Consider the following 21,880-nt stretch of genomic DNA (forward strand, 5'->3'; position numbering starts at 1 on the left):
TTATGTCAAACTTTGTCTACACGGAAAATTATATGGTCCTTTGGAAAAACAGGGCCTCTGTGCAGGGTTGTTAGAGATTGTGAGAATGCCGCAAATGGCTCTGTGGCTCTAGGCTCACAAAGGGCTTGAGGGACTTGGTGGCGCACCTGTGTTGAAAACTGAGTTCTGCAAATCCATTCGAGTGACCTGCCAGCACACACAATCCTACTTCCCAGTTGATTTCTGCACAGAGGCTTCTCCTGAATGCCCCAGGTGAACGTGGGTTCAGCCAGCACTGCTGGGCTTCCACAGCAAGCCAGGGTGCTGCAGGGACGAGAGAGAAGAGGGGCAGGACCAGGATCTTCCTGGGCCCCAGTGCCCGTGTGGGGACGCTGCCTGGCCTGGCTTTTCTGGGGGAGGTCAGGGAAATGATGGCATGGAGGGACTGTTGGTATGAGTCGCTTGCTCAAACATAGATCCCAGGTCTGTGTGGGAGGCAAATAGAAATTTATGTGGGTATCATCAGTAACATAGCAAACATGGGCTTCTTCACTAGGGTGGCTGACCCTCTTGCTCATCTGCTGAGCAAAGGCCCGGCCCGGCCCGGCCTGGCCTGGCCTTCTACGCCTCCACAGTGAGCTTTTCTCAAGCTCTGTCCACTCCATGGAGATAGCCGGAGCCAGGGCAGATATGGGGTGTTTTCCACTTTTTATTTATTTTTTCTTTTTTGAGATGGAGTCTTGCTCTGTCGCCCAGGCTGGAGTGCAGTGGTGTGATCTCGGCTCAGTGCAAGCTCCACCTCCCAGGTTCACGCCATTCTCCTGCCTCAGTCTCTCGAGTAGCTGGGGCCACAGGTGTCCGCCAACACACCAGGCTAATTTTTTGCGTTTTTAGTAGAGTCAGGGCTTCACCGTGTTAGCCAGGATGGTCTCAATCTCCTGACCTCGTGATCCACCAGCCTCGGCCTCCCAAAGTGCTGGGATTACAGGCGTGAGCCACTGCACCCGGCCAGGTATTTGTCAGTTTTTGAAAGCTACATTTAAAGAATGAAATAGACCGAACAGAATTACTTCCTTTTGAATATTTAATACTCAGTCTACCAGAACACTTAAATATAGTTAATGTATTCAAATAATAAGAAAGAACTTTCCCTCTGTTCCAAAGAAAAAGTATAAACAACCTTTTACTTGTCAGGGATTTCACTATGTTTCTAAAAAGCCAGCAAGCACTTTTCCTGAAATAGACCCATCTCTTCCTCTGCATAGACCCTATGAACATTTTAGCTACATTTCTGCTGTATCTTAATGTGATAGATTGTAGAAAATTCCTTGCTACTGGAACTTCACGATGCTTTCCTTTGAAACATCAAATAGAAAGTATGGATAGTAAATCTCAGACTAGTTGCAATTATCAGTCTTGGTAGAGCTGCCACCCACAGCCTCTGTCAATTACAACAGAGTGTGTCTCCCCAGCAACCCGGATTAGATTGCGGACCAAGCCAGGCTCACCCAGGATTCAGTGCAACGTCTTTCAAAGCGGTAGTCACTGCCCCTGGAGGAGACTTGAGAAGTCCTCCCTTTGATGCCTGTGCATGGCTGTTCTCAGATCACAGCAGCTGCAGCTGCAACTGCAGCTGCAGCAGCATCTCAGAGGATGCCAGCAGGGGTGTCCTGGGTATTGACATCACGGTAGGGGCCTGCAGTGTCTGAATGAAATGGGCCGTGAAAGTGAGCACCCTAGAGGAGTCCACAGCCACGTTTCAAAGGTGCAGTGGCCCGAGGTGAACCCCAGAGCACTGAGGAGCCTGGAGTTGACCTGTCACGACTTCATTGAGAGAGCTGACTGAATTCCGTACCTGTGCGGGCAAAATATGGCTGTTTGCGCTTGGCCCCTTCTCAGTCCAGGGCTAGGGAGGTTGTCTGCACAGCTAGTGGGAGCTTAACTTTGTGCACACTCGGGGTTGGGTCCCACTCCTTTCTGTGATCCCAGGGAAGATAGACATGCCGAGCTCTCCTGGAAGAGGGCCCTGACGAGTGGAAGCTGAGCTTCAAGATGGTCGGCCTTGTGGTGTGCGTGGCGGGTTCGGAGTCGGTGTGTGCTGAGTGGGGGCCCGGCTGCTGCTGTCGCTATTGGGCTCAGCAGACGCTGCGGGGGACGTGGCTCCTGTTGTACTTGGTGGTTTTCTCCTCACAGGAGTGGGTTTCCCTGCTGTGAAGGTGTCGGGGCTGTGACAGGCAGCCTGGCAGGAGGAAGACGCTCGTGGGGTTGTGCCCCGAAGCCCCCTTCCTCTTGAGGAGCATGAAGGGGGTTTGGGACCCTGCTTCCGGCTGCGCTCCCTTGCTAGGTTCTTGGCCTCGGGGGCCAGGAGAAGCTGAGTACAGGCCTGAAACCTGGACCCCTTCCACAGCCTCCGTGGCGTTTGTGGTGTTATGCGGGACGAGGCCCTTGGAACTCCAAGCCCTACGCTGGCATGCCCGCCCACTGGGGCGTCTTGGGCACCTGCTGTGTGCTTGGCTCCATGGTGGGGTGGGCGGTAGCAAGGGCTGTGGGGTAGAGTGGACACGGTACGCGGATGATGAGAAGCGTCAGGGAGGCAGTGAGAGCACAGCTGAGACCTGCAAGGAGGGGACTGGCTGTGGGTGTTGGGGCTCAGGGAGCTGCCTCTACCCAGAGCCACAGTGGCCAGTGAGGGCAGAGCAGGGGACCGAGGCCCAGGGAAGCCGAGTGTATGGTTCGCATCAGGTGTGCGGGTCTGCCGGGCTGTGCGGCCCTTCTCAGTCCTGGCTGGGCCTGGGGTCCCAGAGGGAACGGAGGGTCTTCGCATCTCCCTCCTCTTGCTTCCCTGCTGCTTCCTGGTCAAGGGATGCTTCTTTATTGCAACTCTGGCAGTTATTCTGCATATTAAGAGGAGTTTCACAAAATCGTAGGGGGGGAGGCGGACTAGGGATTCATTTTTTTTTTCTCCCCCTGATTTTACACGGAGCCTTCTACTACCCCTTAGTGTGGAGGCAGAGTGCAGATGCTCTACAGTTATCTATCCAGGAAGAGAAGAGCTGATGGGAAGTCACAGATCTGATCATTGCAATAGCACTGACATTTTTAAGTGGGAGAATGCTGATGTCTATAATAATCAGAGTAAAACTTCAGTAGCTTCAACATAAAGATTCTGAGATGATCTTAGAGCCATTTCGTCCCTAGATCCTTCTGCAGTGTGGAGTGTGACATCTCTACCAGCCTCTGGTCAGTGGCCGCCTGTGGGTAACTGAATGCTTGAAGTGTAAATGAGAACTTCTAATTTTATTTAATTTTAGTCAAATTTAAATAGCTATATGGCCCGGGCACCGTGGCTCATGCGTGTATTCCCAGCAGTTTGGGAGGTCGAGGCGGGTGGATCATGTGAGGTCAGGTGTTCAAGACCAGCCTGGCCAACAAGGTGAAATCCCATCTGTACTTAAAAATATAAATAAAATAGTCAGGCGCGGTGACAGGCGCCTGTAATTCCAGCTACTCGGGAGGCCGAGGCAGAAGAATCACTTGAACTCGAGAGGCAGAGGTTGCAGCAAGCCGAGATCGAGCCACTGCACTCCAGCCTGGGTGACAGAGGGAGACTCTGTCTTAAGAAAAAAAAAAGATTTTAAAAAACCCTACATGCCCCTAGTTGCCTCTGTAGGAGACGGCATGGTTCCAGAGGTAGACTTTGTGTTGAGGACTCTGCAGCGTCAGGCTGGAGACAGTCTCCCTTCCTAGCAGCGTGGGCCCCTGGGCTGTTCTTCTACCAGAAGGGATGGTGGCGTCTCTGGGAGGTGTCTGTAGACTCAGATCTGTGTGGATTAGTGACTTGTGTTACTCACAGATACTTAATTTTATGGGTAAATGAATACCTGGACTGGCTGCAACTTCAGGGCGAGATTCGGGAGTAGGGAGTGAAAAGTGACGACGGAACCCTGGGCTTGTCCTGCTGCCCCCAGGACCCGGTCGGGGTGCCTTCTCGTCTGAAGTCCCAGCACGTGGTCAGGGTACCCCTTGCCTCTGAAGCCCCCAGGAAGTGATCGGGGCACCAATCCCCTCTGAAGCCCCAGCACCTGGTCGGGGCACCCCTCCCTTCTGAATCCCCCAGTACCTGGTCGGGGCGCCCCTCCCTTCTTAAGCCCCCAGACCCTCCTGGCCTGCGGTGCTGCTTCTCCAAATGCTGTCCTTGGCTGTTTTCCAGGAGTCACCTGCACCAGAGCAGGCTGCGTGTGTCATTTCTTGTCGGATCTGGGGTGTCAGTGAAGCTCATTTATCTTGTCTTCCTCCTCATGTGCCGTATCTCACCTGTTGACTGTCTGAGTTTGTGTGAGTGCGTGTTGTGCGTTCTCAGGCTGTACTCGGTGCTTAGGTGACAAGAACGTCTTAGAGCAACGGACTGTCTGCTCCAAAGGACGCTGGGCATGAATCGAGACACAGTTTACTTGTGGGGTTTAAATTTCCTGGGTGTTGGAGGCAATTAAGGGGAAACAAGGTCTAAAAAAGCCCCTGCAGATGAGGAAGGCAATAATGAAAAAAATTACTCTATACACACTTAGCAGTTGATTTAATTTGTAGGTGAATTTTGCATTTCGGGAACTACTAAAGGTACTGTTTGTAGGGATTCCTTGATGAGCTTCTTGTTTTCTGTCTAGAAAGTAAAGTGGATCGGTTTTGCCTTTAATGCTGACTGACTAGAATCTACTTCCTTTTCCCCCCATTCACGTTAGGGTGGGGATTGGACTGGAAGAGCTGTAGGATCTCTTTATTTCTGATCTTAAATGAATTTTTTCTTCAATGCCCTGTTCTTTGGTTTGGGAAATGTGCTCAATTTGTACCGTGCTTTAAATGTACACAAGGGTCGAAATTGCTACTTTTCTTTAAAGTTAGATATAACATCTTAAGTAAAATGTCATCTATAAATCAGGCACAGTCTGGGGCCTGGAGACCCCTCTTGTCGCTTCCTTCCAGCTGTGTCTTCTTCCCTGGCCACATTGCCCTGGCCACATCTCCTCCCCACACCACGCCGTGTCATCCGCCCACCACCTCACCTCTGGTCACAACACCTCCCTCCCGGCCACATCACCTGTGGCCTCACTGCCTGCCTCCCTCCTTCCTGGTGGCCTCCGTGGCTCCCACTGTCTGCCCTCCCGAGGGTCTGTTCAAGGCTCCTTCCCCGTTTTCCACTCCTGAGTGGGTCTCGGGGCCTAGATGTTTCACAGGATGCAAGTTTCTTCCCTTCCAGCCGTGGGTCTCTGAGCGACAACTCCAGAGAGGGCACTAAGCTCTCCTTACCTACCTGGGGGGCCCTGAGCCCTGACCACCGACCACCAGGGCTTTTCTGCAGTGTGTGGGGCAGACTCATGCATGAATTGGACTAAAAAGATGCTTCCAGGAATCCTTGTTTTAAGTGCACTGGAGCAGAGATGGGGAGAGGGGACCACCTGGTTTGCTCAGAATTTGGTCCTGATCACAGCCAATGAGGCAACATAAGCACCTCCTAAATGAAGCGTTCCACAGACTGATTTTACACATGACAGAAAGGCTTCACACAATGAGTGAGTTTGAGCTGCATTTGAAGGAAGAACAGGTCCCTGTAGGTGGAAATGAAAGGTAAGCGTGACCCAAGCCATCAGCAGCAGCAGGGGTGGGGTGGTGCAGACTCCCCATGGATGGTGGGCATGGCTGAAATGCAGGAGAGGGCAGGGGTGCGAAGGAACAGCAGGGCGGCAGTAAAATTCCCCTGCAGAGAGGGGACGTGACTGAGATATTATCACATGTATACAACTGAGAGATGATTTGAGGAGGATTTCTGGGAGCCTGTGGGAAGAGCACGTGGTCATCATCAGTTCTCGGGATCTCTTTTTATGAAGTGAAAACAGTCATGCCTCTGCCTATCTTGTGAGCTGTTGTGACGATCAAATCAGATAATCTTCAGCGAGCCTTGTAAATGCTAAAGGTTATGACAGACTGTTCCAGCCCCCTTGTCTCTACCCTCCTTTCCTCCTGGGTAACGTGAACCCTGCTGGGTACCTCACTATCTGCCTGGTTTCCTCCTCCATAACGTGAGCCTTGAGTACTTGCTGGGTCCCTCGCTGTGCACCTTCCTTAGTAACGTGAGCCCTGAGTATTTGCTGGGTACCTCGCTACCTGCCGTACAGCTGGCTGTAGAATTGTCAAACGCACTTGGCTGGCACATAAGCAGAAGTGCTCGCTGGGCCTTGGGAGGGCTTTGTGACATGTGGGTGCCTTCTGTTCCCTGTTAGGCTGGAGCTGCAGGAGCCCCCCTAGACCAGATAGAGGACCAAGGCTGTGGCCTCGGGGTGGGGGCTGGGGGAGCTCCCTGGGTTTATTGTGTGGCTGAGAGCAAACTTCAGTCCCGCTGTGGCATTGGGATTCAGGGTTCCTTCTGGAATGTTCTGAGTGAGAAACAGGAAGTGCGCACAGGTGCGTCTTCTGCGGATTTTATGGTTATCTCTTGGGAGAGCACTGGTGCCTCTGAACTATGAACCTGCAGAACCACTTGTTCCACTAACGGCCGCCTTTATATAAAGAATGACTTACAAAAGATGCCACTTCAGATGGAGGTATTTGCAGGTGTGACCTGAAAAATGAACAAAATGACTTTCATCTCAAGGAAAGTACCTTACATTTTTCCCAATGATAGACATTTGAGCTTTCCAGCGAATATTAAAACATAAAAATCTTGTGTCCACCACTTTCTCATGTGATCAATGGTGATACTGATGTGGGTTTTTTTTTTTTTTTTTTTTTGGACATATAATGAAATGTGGAAGCCGCTCATAACTCTGAACCAGTATTTTCTAACCAATGTGTGATTACAAAATCGTGTGCTGGTAAAAGCCATTCAAGTGCAAGACGGACCAGTCGACTTAGAAGGAATTGGGGCAGAAAGGCCCGTCGACCAGAGCACAGACTCTGTGTTGCAGACAGCCTGTACGGAAGTGCCACTTGTTACATTTGGCAGCAGAGAATACCTAAAATGATCTGAAAACACAATGAAAATACTGCTTCCTAATTGCATATCAGTATGGGGTCGGACTTTCTTCATAAACTTCAGCCATGGCTCTGCAGCCCACTGAACGCAGATGCAGGCATGAGAATCCTGCTGTCTGAGGTGCAGAGATGTTAGGTGTTTTCACAGCAGCACAAACTGTTGCCACGCTGCTGCTTATTTTGGAAAATGGTTTCTTCTTTAAGACTGTGTTAAGATGTAATGACTTTATCCTTGTAAAAGAAACTAAATTATGTTCTTTTTTTTTTTTTTTTTTTTTTTGAGACGGAGTCTTGCTCTGCCACGCAGGCCGGAGTGCGGTGGTGTGACCTCAGCTCACTTCAACCTCTGCCTCCTGAGTTCAAGCGATTCTCCTGCCTCAGCCTCCCTAGTAGCCGGCACTACAGGTGTTCAGCACCATGCCAGGCTAATTTTTGTATTTTAGTAGAGACGGTGTTTCACCATGTTGGCCAGGCCGGTCTCGAACTCGTGACCTCAAGTGATCCACCTGTCTCTGCCTCCCAAAGTGCTGGGATTACAGGCATGAGCAGCCACCACTCCCGGCCTGATGAGAAAGCTTTTTTGTGCTCTTTAATAAAGTGCAAAGGGTTCCTGAGACCCAAAAGTTTGAAAACCACTGGCTTAAACCGACAAAATTGTCCATGATTCTTCAGTGTATCTTCTAATCTGTTGATGGAGAGAGGACAGCAAGGGTTGCTTTACTTTTTTCCTTTCACAACTCAATGGTGCTGGGACAACTGGGGTATCCACATAGAAAAGGATGGACTGGACCCTTCCTCACCCTACACGCAAAGCTCAACATGGTTCCAATGTAAGGAGCTGACTGAGACCCATTCTGTCAGTCTGCTGGGTACCATAACGGACACCACAGACCGTGCGACTTAGACAATAGCATCTTATTTCCTTTTTTCTGGAGACTGGAAGCCTGGGATCAAGGTGAGGGGGGCAGGGTTGGATTCTCTGGGGCCTCACCCCATGCTGTGTAGACAGCTTCTTCTCTGTGTCCTCACAGGTTTCTCTCACGTGTATGCAGCACTGAGGACTGTGTCTAAATTCTCTTAAAAGAACACCAGTCATACTGGATCAGGCCCTACTTTTAAGATCTTATGGGACCTAAATTGCCAAGTTAAAGGCCCTGTATGTAAATACAGTGACATTTTGGGTTTCTGGGGTTGTGACTTTAACATGGAATCTTGGGGGAGGGGGACAGTTCAGCTCATAACACCTTTAGGGGAGAATCCTGGAGAAACTGTTAGGTTGGATTAGGCAATGTTTCCTTGGCTGAGACGTCTAAAGCTATAACAAGCAACTGAAGGGAAAAAGACGGTATCAAAATTAAAAATGTTCAATTCAGAGGATACTATTAAAGTAAAATGACAACCCACAGAACAGGATACATGATCACGATAAGGACCTGATATCAAGAATATATTCAAAAACTCTTAATAAAAATCCAATTTAAAAATGGACAAAGGATTTGAATAGACACTCTCCAAAGAAAGACATATCAATGCCTTAAAAAGCACATGAGATGTTTAGCAGAATTCGTCATCTTAGAAATGGAAATCAAAACCACCGTGAAATAACACTTCACAACCACCGTGATGGGTGGGTAAAACCCCAGTATTGGACAGTGACATGTTGGTGAATTGGGGAAAACTGAAATCTTGATATATTGCTAGTGGGAGGGGAAGTAAAATGGTGCAGTTGATTTGGAAAAGTCCGACAGTTCCTCAGAAAAGCATGAAATCACCGTACGACCCAGCAATTTCACTCCTAGCCATATGCTCAAGAAAACTGAAAACATTTTTTCCAAAAAGTATGTCATGCCTGAATCTTCACAGCAGCATTATTCATAGTAGTAGAAACAGTCCAGGTGTCTGTCAACCGGTCACTCACTGAGATTCCACTCACCTTAGACGTGAAAGATGTCAGCACCGAAGGTCACACCAAAGGTCATGCACTGTACGATTCTCCTCACAACAGGTGTCCAGAATGTGCAAATCCAGAGAAAAGGAAGTTGGCTGGTGATTGCCAGGGGCTGGTAGAAGGAAGGAGCCAGGTGCTGACTCTTAATGGGTTCAAGGTTTCTTTGGCCTGTGGTGAAAAAGTCCCGGAATTACATACTAGTGGTTGATGTGCAGCTTTTAGAATATGCTAAAAAGACTGAATTGTATTCTTTAATATTGGGGCTTTTTGTGCTTTGTAAATTGCTTTTCAATTTAAAAAGGAATTCAAGAAGTTATTTGGTGTTGATATGATAGTATCCAAAACAAGTTACTATGTAACTCACGTCCCCAGAGTTAAACTTCATTTTCTGAGGATCTTGAAGTGTTTGAGGCTAGGAGACACAACGATCCTATACTGTATGTTACACCCCATCTTACTGATTTCTATCTCACATAACCATATTCAGGAAAAACCGACATGTAAATGTGAGCTGAATGCTATGCAGAGGCACATTCCTCTTACCCGGATGATCTTTAGTGGTACAGTAAGAGATGAGATCATAGCAACGTTAGTTTAGTTAGTTTAATTTCCATGGCAACAGGAATTTGGCACATGGGATGAGTTAGATCTCCCTGCACAGCTCCTAACGGGGTTGCCCATTTCTGTGTGGTGTCTGTGTATATTCTCGCTGTGGAAATAAGTGCTAGCACCTGCACAAACACTTGTCCGGAAGCGCACACGAAGCTGGTGAAGGCAGAGGACAGGCGAGAGGGAAGCATGGCTCAGCCCTGGCAAAGAAGATCGTTATTCCAAACGCAAAATATTCAGGAACACAATCCTTGGGAAGACTGGTGATGTCTTTAGACCTCACCACTATCGGGTTGTATCTGTGCAGCCAGTTACCAGAGCCGCAGAACGGCGTGTGTTGGTATTGGTGTCATCACTCAACGATTCTGACTCTTCCTGGTGCTGAGGATGACTGCATATGGCAGAAGCAAAGTGCTAATCTAGCACAGGTCATCATATCCAAGTTCTTTTCTATGAAGGCGGGCAGGGTTAGGAACCACCCCACCCCACCCCACTCCCCAATCCTATAAGAACTGGGATCTGATGATCTGTGCTGTCGAGAGAGGCAGGGTTAGAACACCTCATTCCTCAATCCCATTGTTGAAAATAATAGTTGGATTGGGAGGGTTTTTACTCCTAAGGTTGAAGCCGTGCATTTCTGGAGCCTGGGCTGTCAGTCATGGTGGCTGGGGAATGCTGGGGCTGCGGTTGTCTGGCTGCCGGTAGCCCTGCTGGTGGGTCCTCCCTCTTTGACACCGTTCATTTCTGAAGCTTGCTTTCCCCGGTGTTGGAAGTAGCAGCACTGGAAGAATGGCCGCCTTCCTACAGTGAAGCTCTGGCAGGAGAGGAGAAGATACGGAGCGTCTGTTCAAGGACGTGACGTTCTGGGCACTGCACCATGCGTTCTGCTTCTCAGCTGTGCCTCCTGGTTGATGTTACCATCACCTGGCATTTCCCAGGAGGTAACTCGCGAATGCCACACTGATGGAACAGTGCGGCTCGAGTCCAGGGCCGCTGGAGCACATCAGCAAGGTCAGGCTGGACGCATGTGCTTGCTGACAGGAAAATGACAGGAAATGACATGTCAGTTCAGGAAAATGACAGGAAATGTCATGTCAGTTCAGGAAAATGACAGGAAATGTCATGTCAGTTCAGGAAAATGACAGGAAATGTGTTTGCTGACAGAAAAATGACAGGAAGACGACAGGAAAGAGGCCCATGAGGAGAGGAACCAGTAGATTCAAGGCAGTTAACCGAAGGAGCGAGCCATCACAGGCTGGGAGGACACCCCAGCCACAGTGGATGTCAGCGGTGGTGGCTGGACTCGGGGTCCGTGAATGTTGCATGATCGAACGTGTTTGGTACATTCTCAGCTCCTGCCCAGGTGCCTCCCAAGCATCAGGTGTTGTGGCTCCCCACACCCTTCCCATCTGTGTGTAGCATGACCACCACCTTCCTACCGTGTGTTTGTCCTATCACGGCTGCTGTGCCTAACGGACGCTTTGCTTTCCAGCTACTTTCCTATAACCAAAGCCCTTGAACGACTTTGCGTTTCAGAGACGACAGGGTATTAGTTTTTCATGATTGCTCTGAGGATTGCCGAAAGCAAATGTAACTTACAGGATGGAAGATATTGGAGACAGTAATTATAGATGACTTTTCTCAGTTTTTTGATTGTGGTAAAGTTACACAGCACTCTATTTTTAAGTGTATGGTTTTGTGGCATTAAGTGTGTTCACACTGTCGTGCTGCGATCACCGCCATCCATCTCCAGTACTTTCTGGTCTCCCCACGCTTGAAACTCGGTCTACCAAACACTAGCTCTCCTCCCGCCCCAGCTCTGGTAAGCACTACAGGTTGCTTACAAAATAAGCTTTTTCAGTAAGAGAAGGGGCAAGGAAAAGAGCTCTAAAGACTGTCTTGAGATTTGAGGAAGTGTTTTAGGTTTTGTTGTGTGGTTCCCGGTGTAAAGGAACTATTGAAGACGTGGGAAGGCGAAGGTCTGTGATCTCAGGAAGTGATGGGCTGGGCAGCTTTCCCACTGTGACGGGGGCACTTGCCCTCAAACCTGCCTGAGATAATCGCGTGAGGATGGTGCTGCATTGTGACAGCTCTGAACTTGGTCCCCTTGAACGTTGCCAGGTACATAAGCTTTGGCGGTTACCGTCTAGTGTCTGTGGGAGACCTAGAATTTGAACATTGTTGACTTTAGTACACACTCATTTTATAACACTCTACCTGTTCTCATCAATAGGAAATATGCTTGTCCTTTTTTTTTTTTTTTTTGAGAGGGAGTCTCGCTCTGTCGCCCAGGCTGGGGTGCAGTGGCCGGATCTCAGCTCACTGCAAGCTCCGCCTCCTGGGTTTACGCCATTCTCCTGCCTCAGCCTCCCGAGTAGCTGGGACTACAGGCGCCCGCCACCTCGCCCGGTTAGGTTTTTTTTTTTTTTTTTCGTATTTTTTAGTAGAGATGGGGTTTCACCGTGTTAGCCAGGATGGTCTCGATCTCCTGACCTCGTGATCCGCCCGTCTTGGCCCCCCAAAGTGCTGGGATTACAGGTTTGAGCCACCGCGCCCGGCCTTTTTTTTTTTTTTTCCCTTAATATTCTGTGTTGCTGTAACAGTAGTTGCAGCGGACGCTACTTCTGGTTCATGGTCATCACCAAACACAAGCTTCAGGAAACCGTGTGAAAAATGAAGGGGAAAGTGCTTTTCTGCAAAGGGCTTTTTTGAACATCTTGTTTTTTTCTGGAATATATGTTTTGGTGTAAAACGTTTTCATATTTAGGGGTTTGTAACGTGTTTTATACTGGTTAGCTTTGAAACCCCATGTTTTTGCATGCCATGGGGCTGCTTTATCCTGTTATTCTATGATATAGCAGGTTGGCAAAACTATTGGTTATTTCACTTTAAAAACCAAAGCAGCTTACAGATTGAGTGTGATTCTTATAAGAATTTCATTGTAAAATTGATTTGTGTTCAACAAGCTTACTGGAATGGCTAGATCCGTGGACAAAAAGATAAGAACATGTCAAGTCTCTGGGCCAGGAAGGACTTCCAAATAATACAAGTGATACACATTAATTTCTTAACAAAAGATTAGATTTAGTACATAACTGTTTAAAACCTCCATATTTTCTATTATAGCCATTCCACAGTGCCCATGGGGGTGGGCTGCAGGACTGCCTATGGAATCCAAAGTCTTTGGGCGTTGAGGTCCCTGCAATAAAATGGCATTGTGTTTGCATATGACATATGCACATCCTCCTGCAGACAGTCATGTCAGGGTTGCTCGTAACAGCTATACCATGGACATTCCATGCGAGTAGTTGTTTAATGAATAATAAAGTCTGAATGCTTAGTACAAACACATTAAAAAATATGTTGATCTATGGTTGGTTGAATCCACAGGCCTGGAACCCCGGGAGAGAGTACAAACTCTAGAAGCAAAACGAACAAAGCACTTGAGGTCAGCAGTGACGGGTGTGGGATCACACTGAATCTCATGTGTTTTGCTGTCTGTGTCACTGTGTCCCGTGTAAACGGGAATCATTTGTAGCTTAAGGTAAAATAGGTAACAGGAAACACTACAGAGTGGGCACGAAGGCGCGCCCCTCATTACCCCATGTTACAGCCAAGCGTCTGCCTCCTAGGGAAGGATTTGTTCTGTGGGGAGACTAGATGTTGATGATTTCCGGATGTGTGAAGGGAAACTCCCTCCGAGAAGCGTGGCTTTGGCCGGAGCACATCAGACGAGAGTTAGCGTGGCATGGAGTTTCCACAGTGGCCCTCAGGCCTGCTGCTTCTCTCCTCTCCCCACCCCTGGCCCTGACTCTTACCAAGGGAGGAAAGTTCAGCTCCAGCTGAGCCCCGCACAGGGCTGTGGGTCTCTAGGGCAGGTGCCCACCTTCGCCTGAACAGGCTGTGTCAGAGGAGGGTCTGGCTGTACTTGAGCTGTGAGAGATGCTCTCAGAGATCCAGCATCCTGAAAACCCAGGTGCTGAAGGTTCCTCCTCTTCCACCATCCTGCGGGGAAGGGGGTCTTATCCTGCTTCCCCTCAACCCAAGCTGACTTCTTGTCTGTTCTGTACACCTAGGTTTTCAGAACAGTTTTGTTAATCATCTAGCAGACAAACAACCACAAGGTGACAGCCTGGGAGGGTAGACGGCGCTGGAAGGTAGTTTCCTGAATAACAGCGTTCAGTTTCCTGTTTTGCCATCATTTGACCCAAGGCCCCAAGATAATTGAAATATTGTCAGCCAAACACCGATTTTTTATCTGAGTTTTTTTTTTTCTTTTTAAGTTATGGGTGCAAACTTATAACCAGGGACCTGACAAAAGAGAAGGATTTATTTGCAAAGTGAATGTCAGGGATGGTTGGCATTTGCCAACTCTGACTAGCAGGGACCCAGGCTGCTTCCGTTCTGCCGCCCGACTCCTGACCCTCCAGCTCCTGCCCCTGTTCCCACCAGCAGGAAGAGGAGCGGGAAGGTGCCTTTTCCCCTTTAAGGGGATGAGGTGAGAGTTGCACCTGCCACTTAGCTAGTCCCTGGGGTGATTCTCCAGCATGGGTGGGAGTTGGGTTTGGAGGCCTGAGCCCCGTGAAGCTGGGGTTGCTGTTCCCTGAGCAGCAGGAAACTGGACTCTGGGAAGTGGGGTCAGAGGGTAGCATCCTCAGGAGGGGCCTCTCGTCCCATTTGACATCTTCACTGCAAAAGGGGGTGTGGGCTTCATGGTCCATTGACAAATAGAACGTTACTTTTTTTTTTTTTGAAGCACATAGAACCCTAATTCCTTTGGCTTTTACTAAAGTGGCATTTTGTAATTCCACATGATTTCATTGATATACTCGCAGGAGAGAATGCTTCCTGTAAACCAGAAGGATCTCTGCGACAGTCCTCGATCCATAGAGAGTTCCTTTTCCCAAGGTTATAGACACAGCCTTAGGAGGGGTTGAGGACACACTTAGGCAGCCTCAGGAGGTCCTGGACATGTGTCCAAGGTGTTTGGGGCACAACTTGGTCTTACACATTTTAGGGAGACGTGAGACATCAATACATGTGAGACGTACGTTGGTTCAGTCTAGGAAGGATGGATGGCTCGAAGCGGGGAGGGATTTCCAGGTCACAGGTAGATCAGACAAATGCATTTCTGGTGCATCTTTCCAGAGGAAGCAGTCAGATCCGCATTTATCTCCGTGTGCAGATGGTGACTTTGAGTTCTGTCCTCTGTCCATGAGGAATTTCCTTGTGGATCGGTTGTGAGGGAGGTACGTGGCTATTCCCCCCACCCCCAGTAGCTGTCTCTGTTAGGAAGAGCATGGGAGGCAGGTTTGGTCTAAGCTCTGCCTCACCTTGACGTCCCTTTACCTTAGTGATTTTGGGGTCCTGAGATGTATTATCAACTTCATGTTTCTGAACACACTGGCACTCTAAACAGTGTTGTAGGAGGCATCTAACTTACTTAGAAGAAGAAGAATATTTGGAAACACTTGAGCACCTTCGTCCTTGAGAGAACCAAGCTTTGTTTAGTTTGCTTTGCCCTGAGGCTGTTACGCTGTCCCGGGCTGTGCGGCCTTAGAAAGCTGTGCCCCTGTGAGCTACTGCCTGTGGAATCTGGTGACTTTGAAGTTAATCCAGCAGCTACATATTTTGGAAAGCAGATTCCCTCTTAAAGTGTTGGTGATTATGATTCTAGCACTAGAATTTCAGTGTGTATTTTCCACCCTTCTTACTTTGTCTCCTCATACACTGAGATGCTGCTGCATTTGCTCTTAGGCTTCACGGAGGGAGGGTCAGTTCTGACCCTTTCTTAGATATTGACCTTGAACGGACAGAATCGAGATTCAGGAAAACTCTCGAGCTGTGAGAGTGCTGATATCTATGTAAGTGGGGTTCATGTGTCAAACTCAGGTTTAAGAAAAACCAATTCTAGGCTGGGCATAGTGGCTCACACCTGTCATCCCAGCACCTTGGGAGGCTGAGTTGGGCAGTTCACTTTTGAGCCCAGGAATTCAAGACCAGCCTGGGCAACATAGCAAGACCTTGACTCTACAAAAAATTAAATAGGACAGGTGATGTACACCTGTGGTCCCAGCTACTCGGGAAGCTAAGGCTGGAGGATGACCCAAGCCTGGCAGGTGGAGGCTGCAGTGAACCATGATAGCACCACTGTACTTATGGTGCACTGTGCCTGAGTGACAGAAGAACCACCACCCCCCCCACACACAAAATATCAATTCATGCAGTGGCCAGTTCTGCTGGGACCACCTGTTAAGACTACTCTGGGCCTCATGGTTTGAGAAGCGTCTGTCCGGGGTCGAGAGGGAGTAGCTTGAGGGCCTAGAAGCCAGTTCTTGTGGTTGAGCGTGATTGCGGGTGTGGAGTTGGGGGCAGGGCTCTCCATGGCATGAGTGGGTAAATGGATAGGCTTCCAGGACGAGCCCCTGTGACTTTGCCTGGTTTACATCCGTCCAATACAAATCCACAGGCTCTTACTCTAGAAGCTTCTGCAGGGGCTGATGGACTGGCCTGGGGACAGAGGGTGCCCTCAGAGCCTCATGGTGTCGTCTGGTTTAGGAAGAGCACTTAGTCACCTAGATCTAGGATTTATGGCACTACAAGGGGACTCCTCACACTCGGAGCAGCATCCATCTGCATTCTAGACTTGGTTCTAGGCAAAGTATTTTGGAGCCTGTTGGTACCCTGTGTTCTGTTTATGTGTAAAACAAGTTAGAGTTATAACTAGTTAAAACCTATTTTTAAAATTTTGTCACAGAATATGGCAGTTGTGGTGGAGCCTGGCCAGAGACCCCCACACTCAGACGCTGTTGCTTGCTGGAGTTGCAGGCGTTGCCTGCATCGGCTGCCCCTCCCGGCGTGTCTGTGTTCTTGACACGGGCGCCCATCGAGGCTCGGCCTGTGGGAGTCGTGCAGCCATTTGTCTCCGTGTTCCTCTGAGGTTCCGCAGACTTCACGGTCCCGTGGCAGAGCGTACGGTATCTGCTTGCATCCTGATTTCCCCAAACCCCAGGACAGACCAAGAGTTCCTTACACACAACTGCAGAGGGCCCCGTGTCGTGGATTTGCAGAGACACAGCGTTTCCCCAGCTTGGCCTTCGTCTCCAGAGTTGGCTTTAGGGTGATAGAAGCTTCCTTCAGACTGGGGGGCCTTGAAGCTTTGGTGCTAGGAATTCGGTGACCAGCACGGATGATACCCCGTTTCTCTGCATTTGTAGCAATAGTTGTTAACACGACCATGAGATGTACAGAGGAAGGAAAAAGGAGGTTTTATTTTCAGAGTAACACTCTGTGCTTTGGGAAATGTGGTCTTGGGGGAGCTGTAAGCACACGCCCCTCAGGAGGGGAGGAGGCCGCGGCGTTACACGTTCCGGGGTTTGTTGGCTGTGTGTGTTCATCGGGCTCAAGGAATGTCTGAACGTTTACAGGGAAAGTGGGGTTTGTTCATCCGGTTCGTGCAATGTCTGAACACTTACAGGGAAAGTCTAGCACACATGCAGTGAGTTAACCTGTAACATCCGTGTTCGCCTTGGGGCGAGCGTAACATTTGAAATGAGGTGGACTGGGCGTGTCATGTACAAAGGTGAGCTGTTGGGCGCAGACGTTTATGCGCAGCCTCAGTCACAGCCAGGACTGGCTCAGGGTCTGCAGCCTGTGGCAGGAAAGGACACTCATGAGGCCATTCTGTCCAGTCGGGGCTGCCGGCAGGGTCCCAGGGTGGGGCTGTCTGGTCGACCGGCATCTGGAGTCCACCCAGGTCCAGTGGGCAGAGTTCCTCTAAACCAGGCTTCTGATTGTGGAGGAGACTTCATGCTGGTTAACACACTGTACAGGAGTAATGTTGTGGGGCTTTGGGGTCCACCTTCCCTATGATGCCGGTTACATTTCTCTCCGGACCTCACAGCCACAGAGACTGCACCTCGTCTGACAGCAGGGGGTGCCATGTTGACATAGTAATTTATTGTATTAACCTTTATTACTATTTTAATAACCTTTTTTTTTCTTTTTAAAGAGATAGGGTATTGCTGTGTTACTCAAGCCAGTCTTGAACTCCTGACCTCAAGCAATCCTCCCACCTCGGCCTCCCAAAGTGCTGGGCTTATAGACGTGAGCCAGTGCACCCAGCCTACAGCCATGTTTTTAAAACTCAGCAGTTTAAAAATCCTATTCCTTTTACCCCCTCAAGCAGGCTGGTTGGCCTTGTGCAACTGGGGTGTCACGATCTTAGCCCCCCTTTTATTTTTCCCTTTGGCCTCAAATTCTGATGAGAACAGCAGTTACAAAATGGGCTTTAGGTGATTCTTCCGTTACTAAAGCCAGAATTCTCAGCAGTTAGAGATGTTTGTCCCCAGGATTCCAGAAAGCTGTTTTGAGTCAAGCCCGTAGCAAATAAGTAAGGAACTAAACTCTTGGTCCTCTGCTTAGTACCAGGGGAATGGGTTAGTTGCTGATACCCTTTGATCTGTGCTCACGTGCTGCATCTCATCACGGGAAGCAGAGTCGCCCTGTGGAATAAAGCCCGGCTCAAGGTGGCGCGTCGAGACGCTTGGGGCTGTCAGTCCCTTATATAGCGGCAGACTTGGAGACTCAGTATCACGTGCAGAGCCCAGGCAACCGGAGTGCATCCACCTTAGAGACCACATGGACGGTCGGCAAGGTGGATGTCCGGGCATATGGCCTTGACAGGCCCACTGCGAGGTGAATTAGGAATTCGTTAGCAAAGAAATCAAACTCGCCTTTGGGTCCCAACTACTTGGAAGGTTGAGGCGGGAGGATTGCTTGAGCCAGAAGGTCAAGGCCGCGATGAGCCATGGTTGTAATACTGCACTCTGGACTGGGTGACACAGCGAGACTCCAAGTCAAAACAAAAAAAAACAAAAAAAAAAACCTTACTCTTCATAGCAAGAGGGAGAATTTATCAAAGTAACTGAAACAAAATCTTAGATGATGTAATTTCAGTGGCTAAGTGAGCTGTCCAGCCCACGTGGCTGGCTCACAACGCAACAGAGCCAGGTGCTGCTGCAACTGCCCCCCAACCCCGATCGCTTGTGGACATTTTCTGTTTTCCCATATCTCCCTTTTGGATACGTAGCTCGCTACTTTATAGCTAAGCATCAGTAAAACAGGTTGTCTATTTTGAAAAGCAACTATTTTGTCTTTTAAGGACAGAAAATGAAGCAGGTGACAATAGCATGGCGATCTGGTGAATAGATTTAGAGGAATATTTAATACTTGGCACCACTCTGATCCCTTCTTCTCTCATGCTTAGTTACAGCTACCGCCTCCTAGGACAGAACACTTTCAGCTCTGTGAGTAGGAATTAAACATGTTCTAAATCAGAAGTTTTAGTTAAGCAGTATTTTATGTGAATGCCCAGATCCTAAGTGTTCACTGTACTGGTGTGTGGTGTTGAAGAAGGAACGAGGGCTTGGGGCCACGTCTATGGTGCAGCGTCCGGGTTCCCATATGTGAGATGAGGGCCATGAGACACGGCCTGGAAGGTTCAGACTGTGGGATTGAATGGATCTACCCAGTCCTGGAAAGCCTCAAGTCTAACTTGACTTGGGCTGGTTTTAGGGAGATGCTGGCAGCGCTGTCCACACAGGTCACTGGGAGGGGCTCTGGCACCGTCCCCGTCAGGTGTCTCATGATCAGCCCAGCTTGCTCATCTCAGAAGCTGTTGGTCGTGTTCTCGTTCCTGTTGTTCGTTGCGTGTTATTTAGGTTCTGTTCATGTGGGGACCTAGGAAGTTCCACAGTGGGAGGAGAGCCGCTGAGCCGCCTTCCTGCCTGGATGCCAGCCCCACGGAGGACCGTAACTGCTTGAGGTTGGCTTCTGCCCCCGGCCTCACCTGTAGACGCATTGATGCAGTGGTACTTTCTAAGCTCCTGTTGCACACAGTGCTGTTGTGTGGATCCATTAATTCAAGGCACTGCCTAATAAAATCCCAGAAGGCTGTGTGTGAAATGGAAAGCTTATTCTCAATTTTATCTGGAAATACAAAGGACCTACAATAGCCAAAATAAATTTAAAAAAGGGAAACAATGTTGGAAGACTTCACTATCTGATTTCAAAACTTTACATAAAGTCATAGTTTTTAAGGCAGTGGTATTAGCACAAAAATAGACACATACATCAAAGGAACAGAATTAAATTGAGAAATAAAGCCTTGTATTTATGGTTAATTTATTTTTGACAAAGGTCTCAAGACAATTCAGTAAGAGAAAGGTAGTTTGTTTTTTCAACAAATGTTGCTGTGACAACTGAGTACCCACACACCAAAAAGAAAAACCGTGGGGGAAAAAGTCCCCCAAACCAAACCAAAACAAACAAAAATCCCACTTAGATCCCTACTGCACACACAAAAATTAACTCCAAATGAGTCACAGACCTAAATGAAAGAACAGTAAGACCATGAGACTACTAAAGCTTCCAAAAACACAATCCATAGAAATTAGTGAAATAGACTTCATTAAAATAGAAAACTAGTAAGTTTTAAAAGATGATTATCTCCCTATAGCTAATGTAACAAATTACTTTGATCTTAGTGGCTTATAACAAGACACGAATCTGTTATCCTATTGATGGAGAAGTCAGAAGTGTAAAATCTAAGTGTCAGCAGAACTACATTCCTTCTGGAGGCTTCAAATGAGAATCCATTTCTTTACCTTTCCCAACTTCTAGAGGCCACATGTGTCCCTGACTCCTGGCCCCTCTTCATCTTTAAAGTGCATCACTCCAGTCTCCAGTTCTTTTCTCTTGTAAGGACCTTCTTGATTACAGTGGGTCTACCTACTTTAACCAGGATAAAGGTCCCATCTCAAGATCTTAAATTAATCGGATTAATCAGCTGCAAAATCCCTTTTAACCACTTCAGACAACAGGTTCATAAGTTCTGAGGAATAGGACCTGGGTATCTTGGGGGAAGGGCTTTGTTCTGTCTGCTACATAATAGATTGTTCTTTCACTGAGACACGTTACATCTGTAAAACTCTTATATTCAGATTACATAAGGCACCTGTAACCCATAAGATGACAACCATCCCATTTGAAACCTGAGCAAAAAATCTGAACATTTTGCCAACATATACAAATGGCTATGAATAGGAATTAGCACATTAAAAGCTAATAAGCACGTTAAAAATGCTTAGCATCATTCATTGTTGCAAAGTAAATACACAATGATATACCATTTCACATCAATTAGAATGGCAGAAATAAAAATAACAGTAACTATTGCTGGTGATGTGGAGAAACTGGAATGCACATATGCTGCTGATGGAAGTGTGAAATGGTGCAGTTATTTTGTAAATAATTTGGCAGTTCTTAAAAAGCTAAACCTAAACTTACAATAAGAGTCAATCATGCTACTTGGCATCCACTTAAGATAAAGGAAATTATATGCATACACAAAGATATATACATAAATGTCGACGGCAGCTTAATACTGGAAACAACCAACTGGTAAATGAATAAACAGAATGTGTCATATCTATCAAATAGAATATAAATAAATAATAAGGAATAAACTACTGGTACATGGTACAGCAAGGACTTCAAAACAGGTAAAGGAGGCAGAGAATTGTGTACATTGTATGATTTTATATCATAAAATTATAAGATCATAAAAAAACCAAAAACCATAAAATCATAGAGTAAAATATTCTATGATATTATTTTCTAGAAAATTTAGAGTGCACTGTTATGATTTCTATGGTTCTTTTTCGTAGAGCTAACCTTTCATCTGATATCCTTTGCAATCAGCCAAGTACATTCTTTAGCACGTTTATAGTGTATTTCTGCTGATAACACATTCTCTCAGCTTTCATATTTGGGAATGTGTTGTTTCACCCCTGTTTATAAAGGAGATTTTCCCTGGATATGAGTTGACAGGCCTTTCTCCTGCTTTTAGTGCTTTAAAAAATGTCTTTCCATGGTCTTCTGGTCTCCACTGTATCTTCACAGAAGTCACGCATTGTTCAAATGCTTCTCTGATGTGTAACTTGTCTTTTTCTTCTGAGTCCTTTCAGGATCTCCTCTTAATCTTGGGATTTCAGTACTTTGGCTATCATGAACTTGGATGTGATTCTTGTCATACTTGTTCTGCTTGGAATTCACTGAACTTCTCGGGGCCGGACACAGGTGTTGGACATCAATCTGAGAAAACTCTGACTCCTTTTTTCAAAGGTCCCTGCTCTTCTCTCTCTTTTCCTTCTTGTATTACAAGTATATTGACATATCACAGGATCTTGAGGTTCTGTTGGCTTTTCTTTCATTTTGTTTCTCTGGGCTTCACTTTGGTTAATTCCTTTTCATCTGCCT

At 47.7% G+C, this 21,880-nt stretch overlaps 1 protein-coding gene across 4 annotated transcripts in view; it reads right to left on the reverse strand.

The window, feature by feature from the left end:
* Window positions 1-685: 685 nt before the first annotated feature.
* LOC144336410 (disco-interacting protein 2 homolog B-like) overlaps window positions 686-21,880 on the reverse strand; it is a 105,325-nt gene continuing 84,130 nt past the window's right edge. Inside the window, exons 4-5 of one of the 4 annotated variants that reach the window (XM_077974827.1) lie at window positions 8,936-9,118; window positions 686-1,012 (exon numbers count right to left, since the gene is read on the reverse strand). In XM_077974827.1, the coding sequence (XP_077830953.1) occupies window positions 8,937-9,118 (182 nt within the window). In that variant the 3' untranslated portion in view covers window positions 686-1,012; window position 8,936. Of the gene's footprint in view, window positions 1,013-4,536; window positions 6,590-8,368; window positions 10,594-21,880 lie in introns of those variants that run through there. The other 3 variants (XM_077974825.1, XM_077974828.1, XM_077974826.1) reach the window with 3 other exon arrangements.

Source organism: Macaca mulatta, chromosome 18, assembly GCF_049350105.2.
Source record: "Macaca mulatta isolate MMU2019108-1 chromosome 18, T2T-MMU8v2.0, whole genome shotgun sequence".
In the NCBI taxonomy this organism is placed as follows: domain Eukaryota; kingdom Metazoa; phylum Chordata; class Mammalia; order Primates; family Cercopithecidae; genus Macaca; species Macaca mulatta.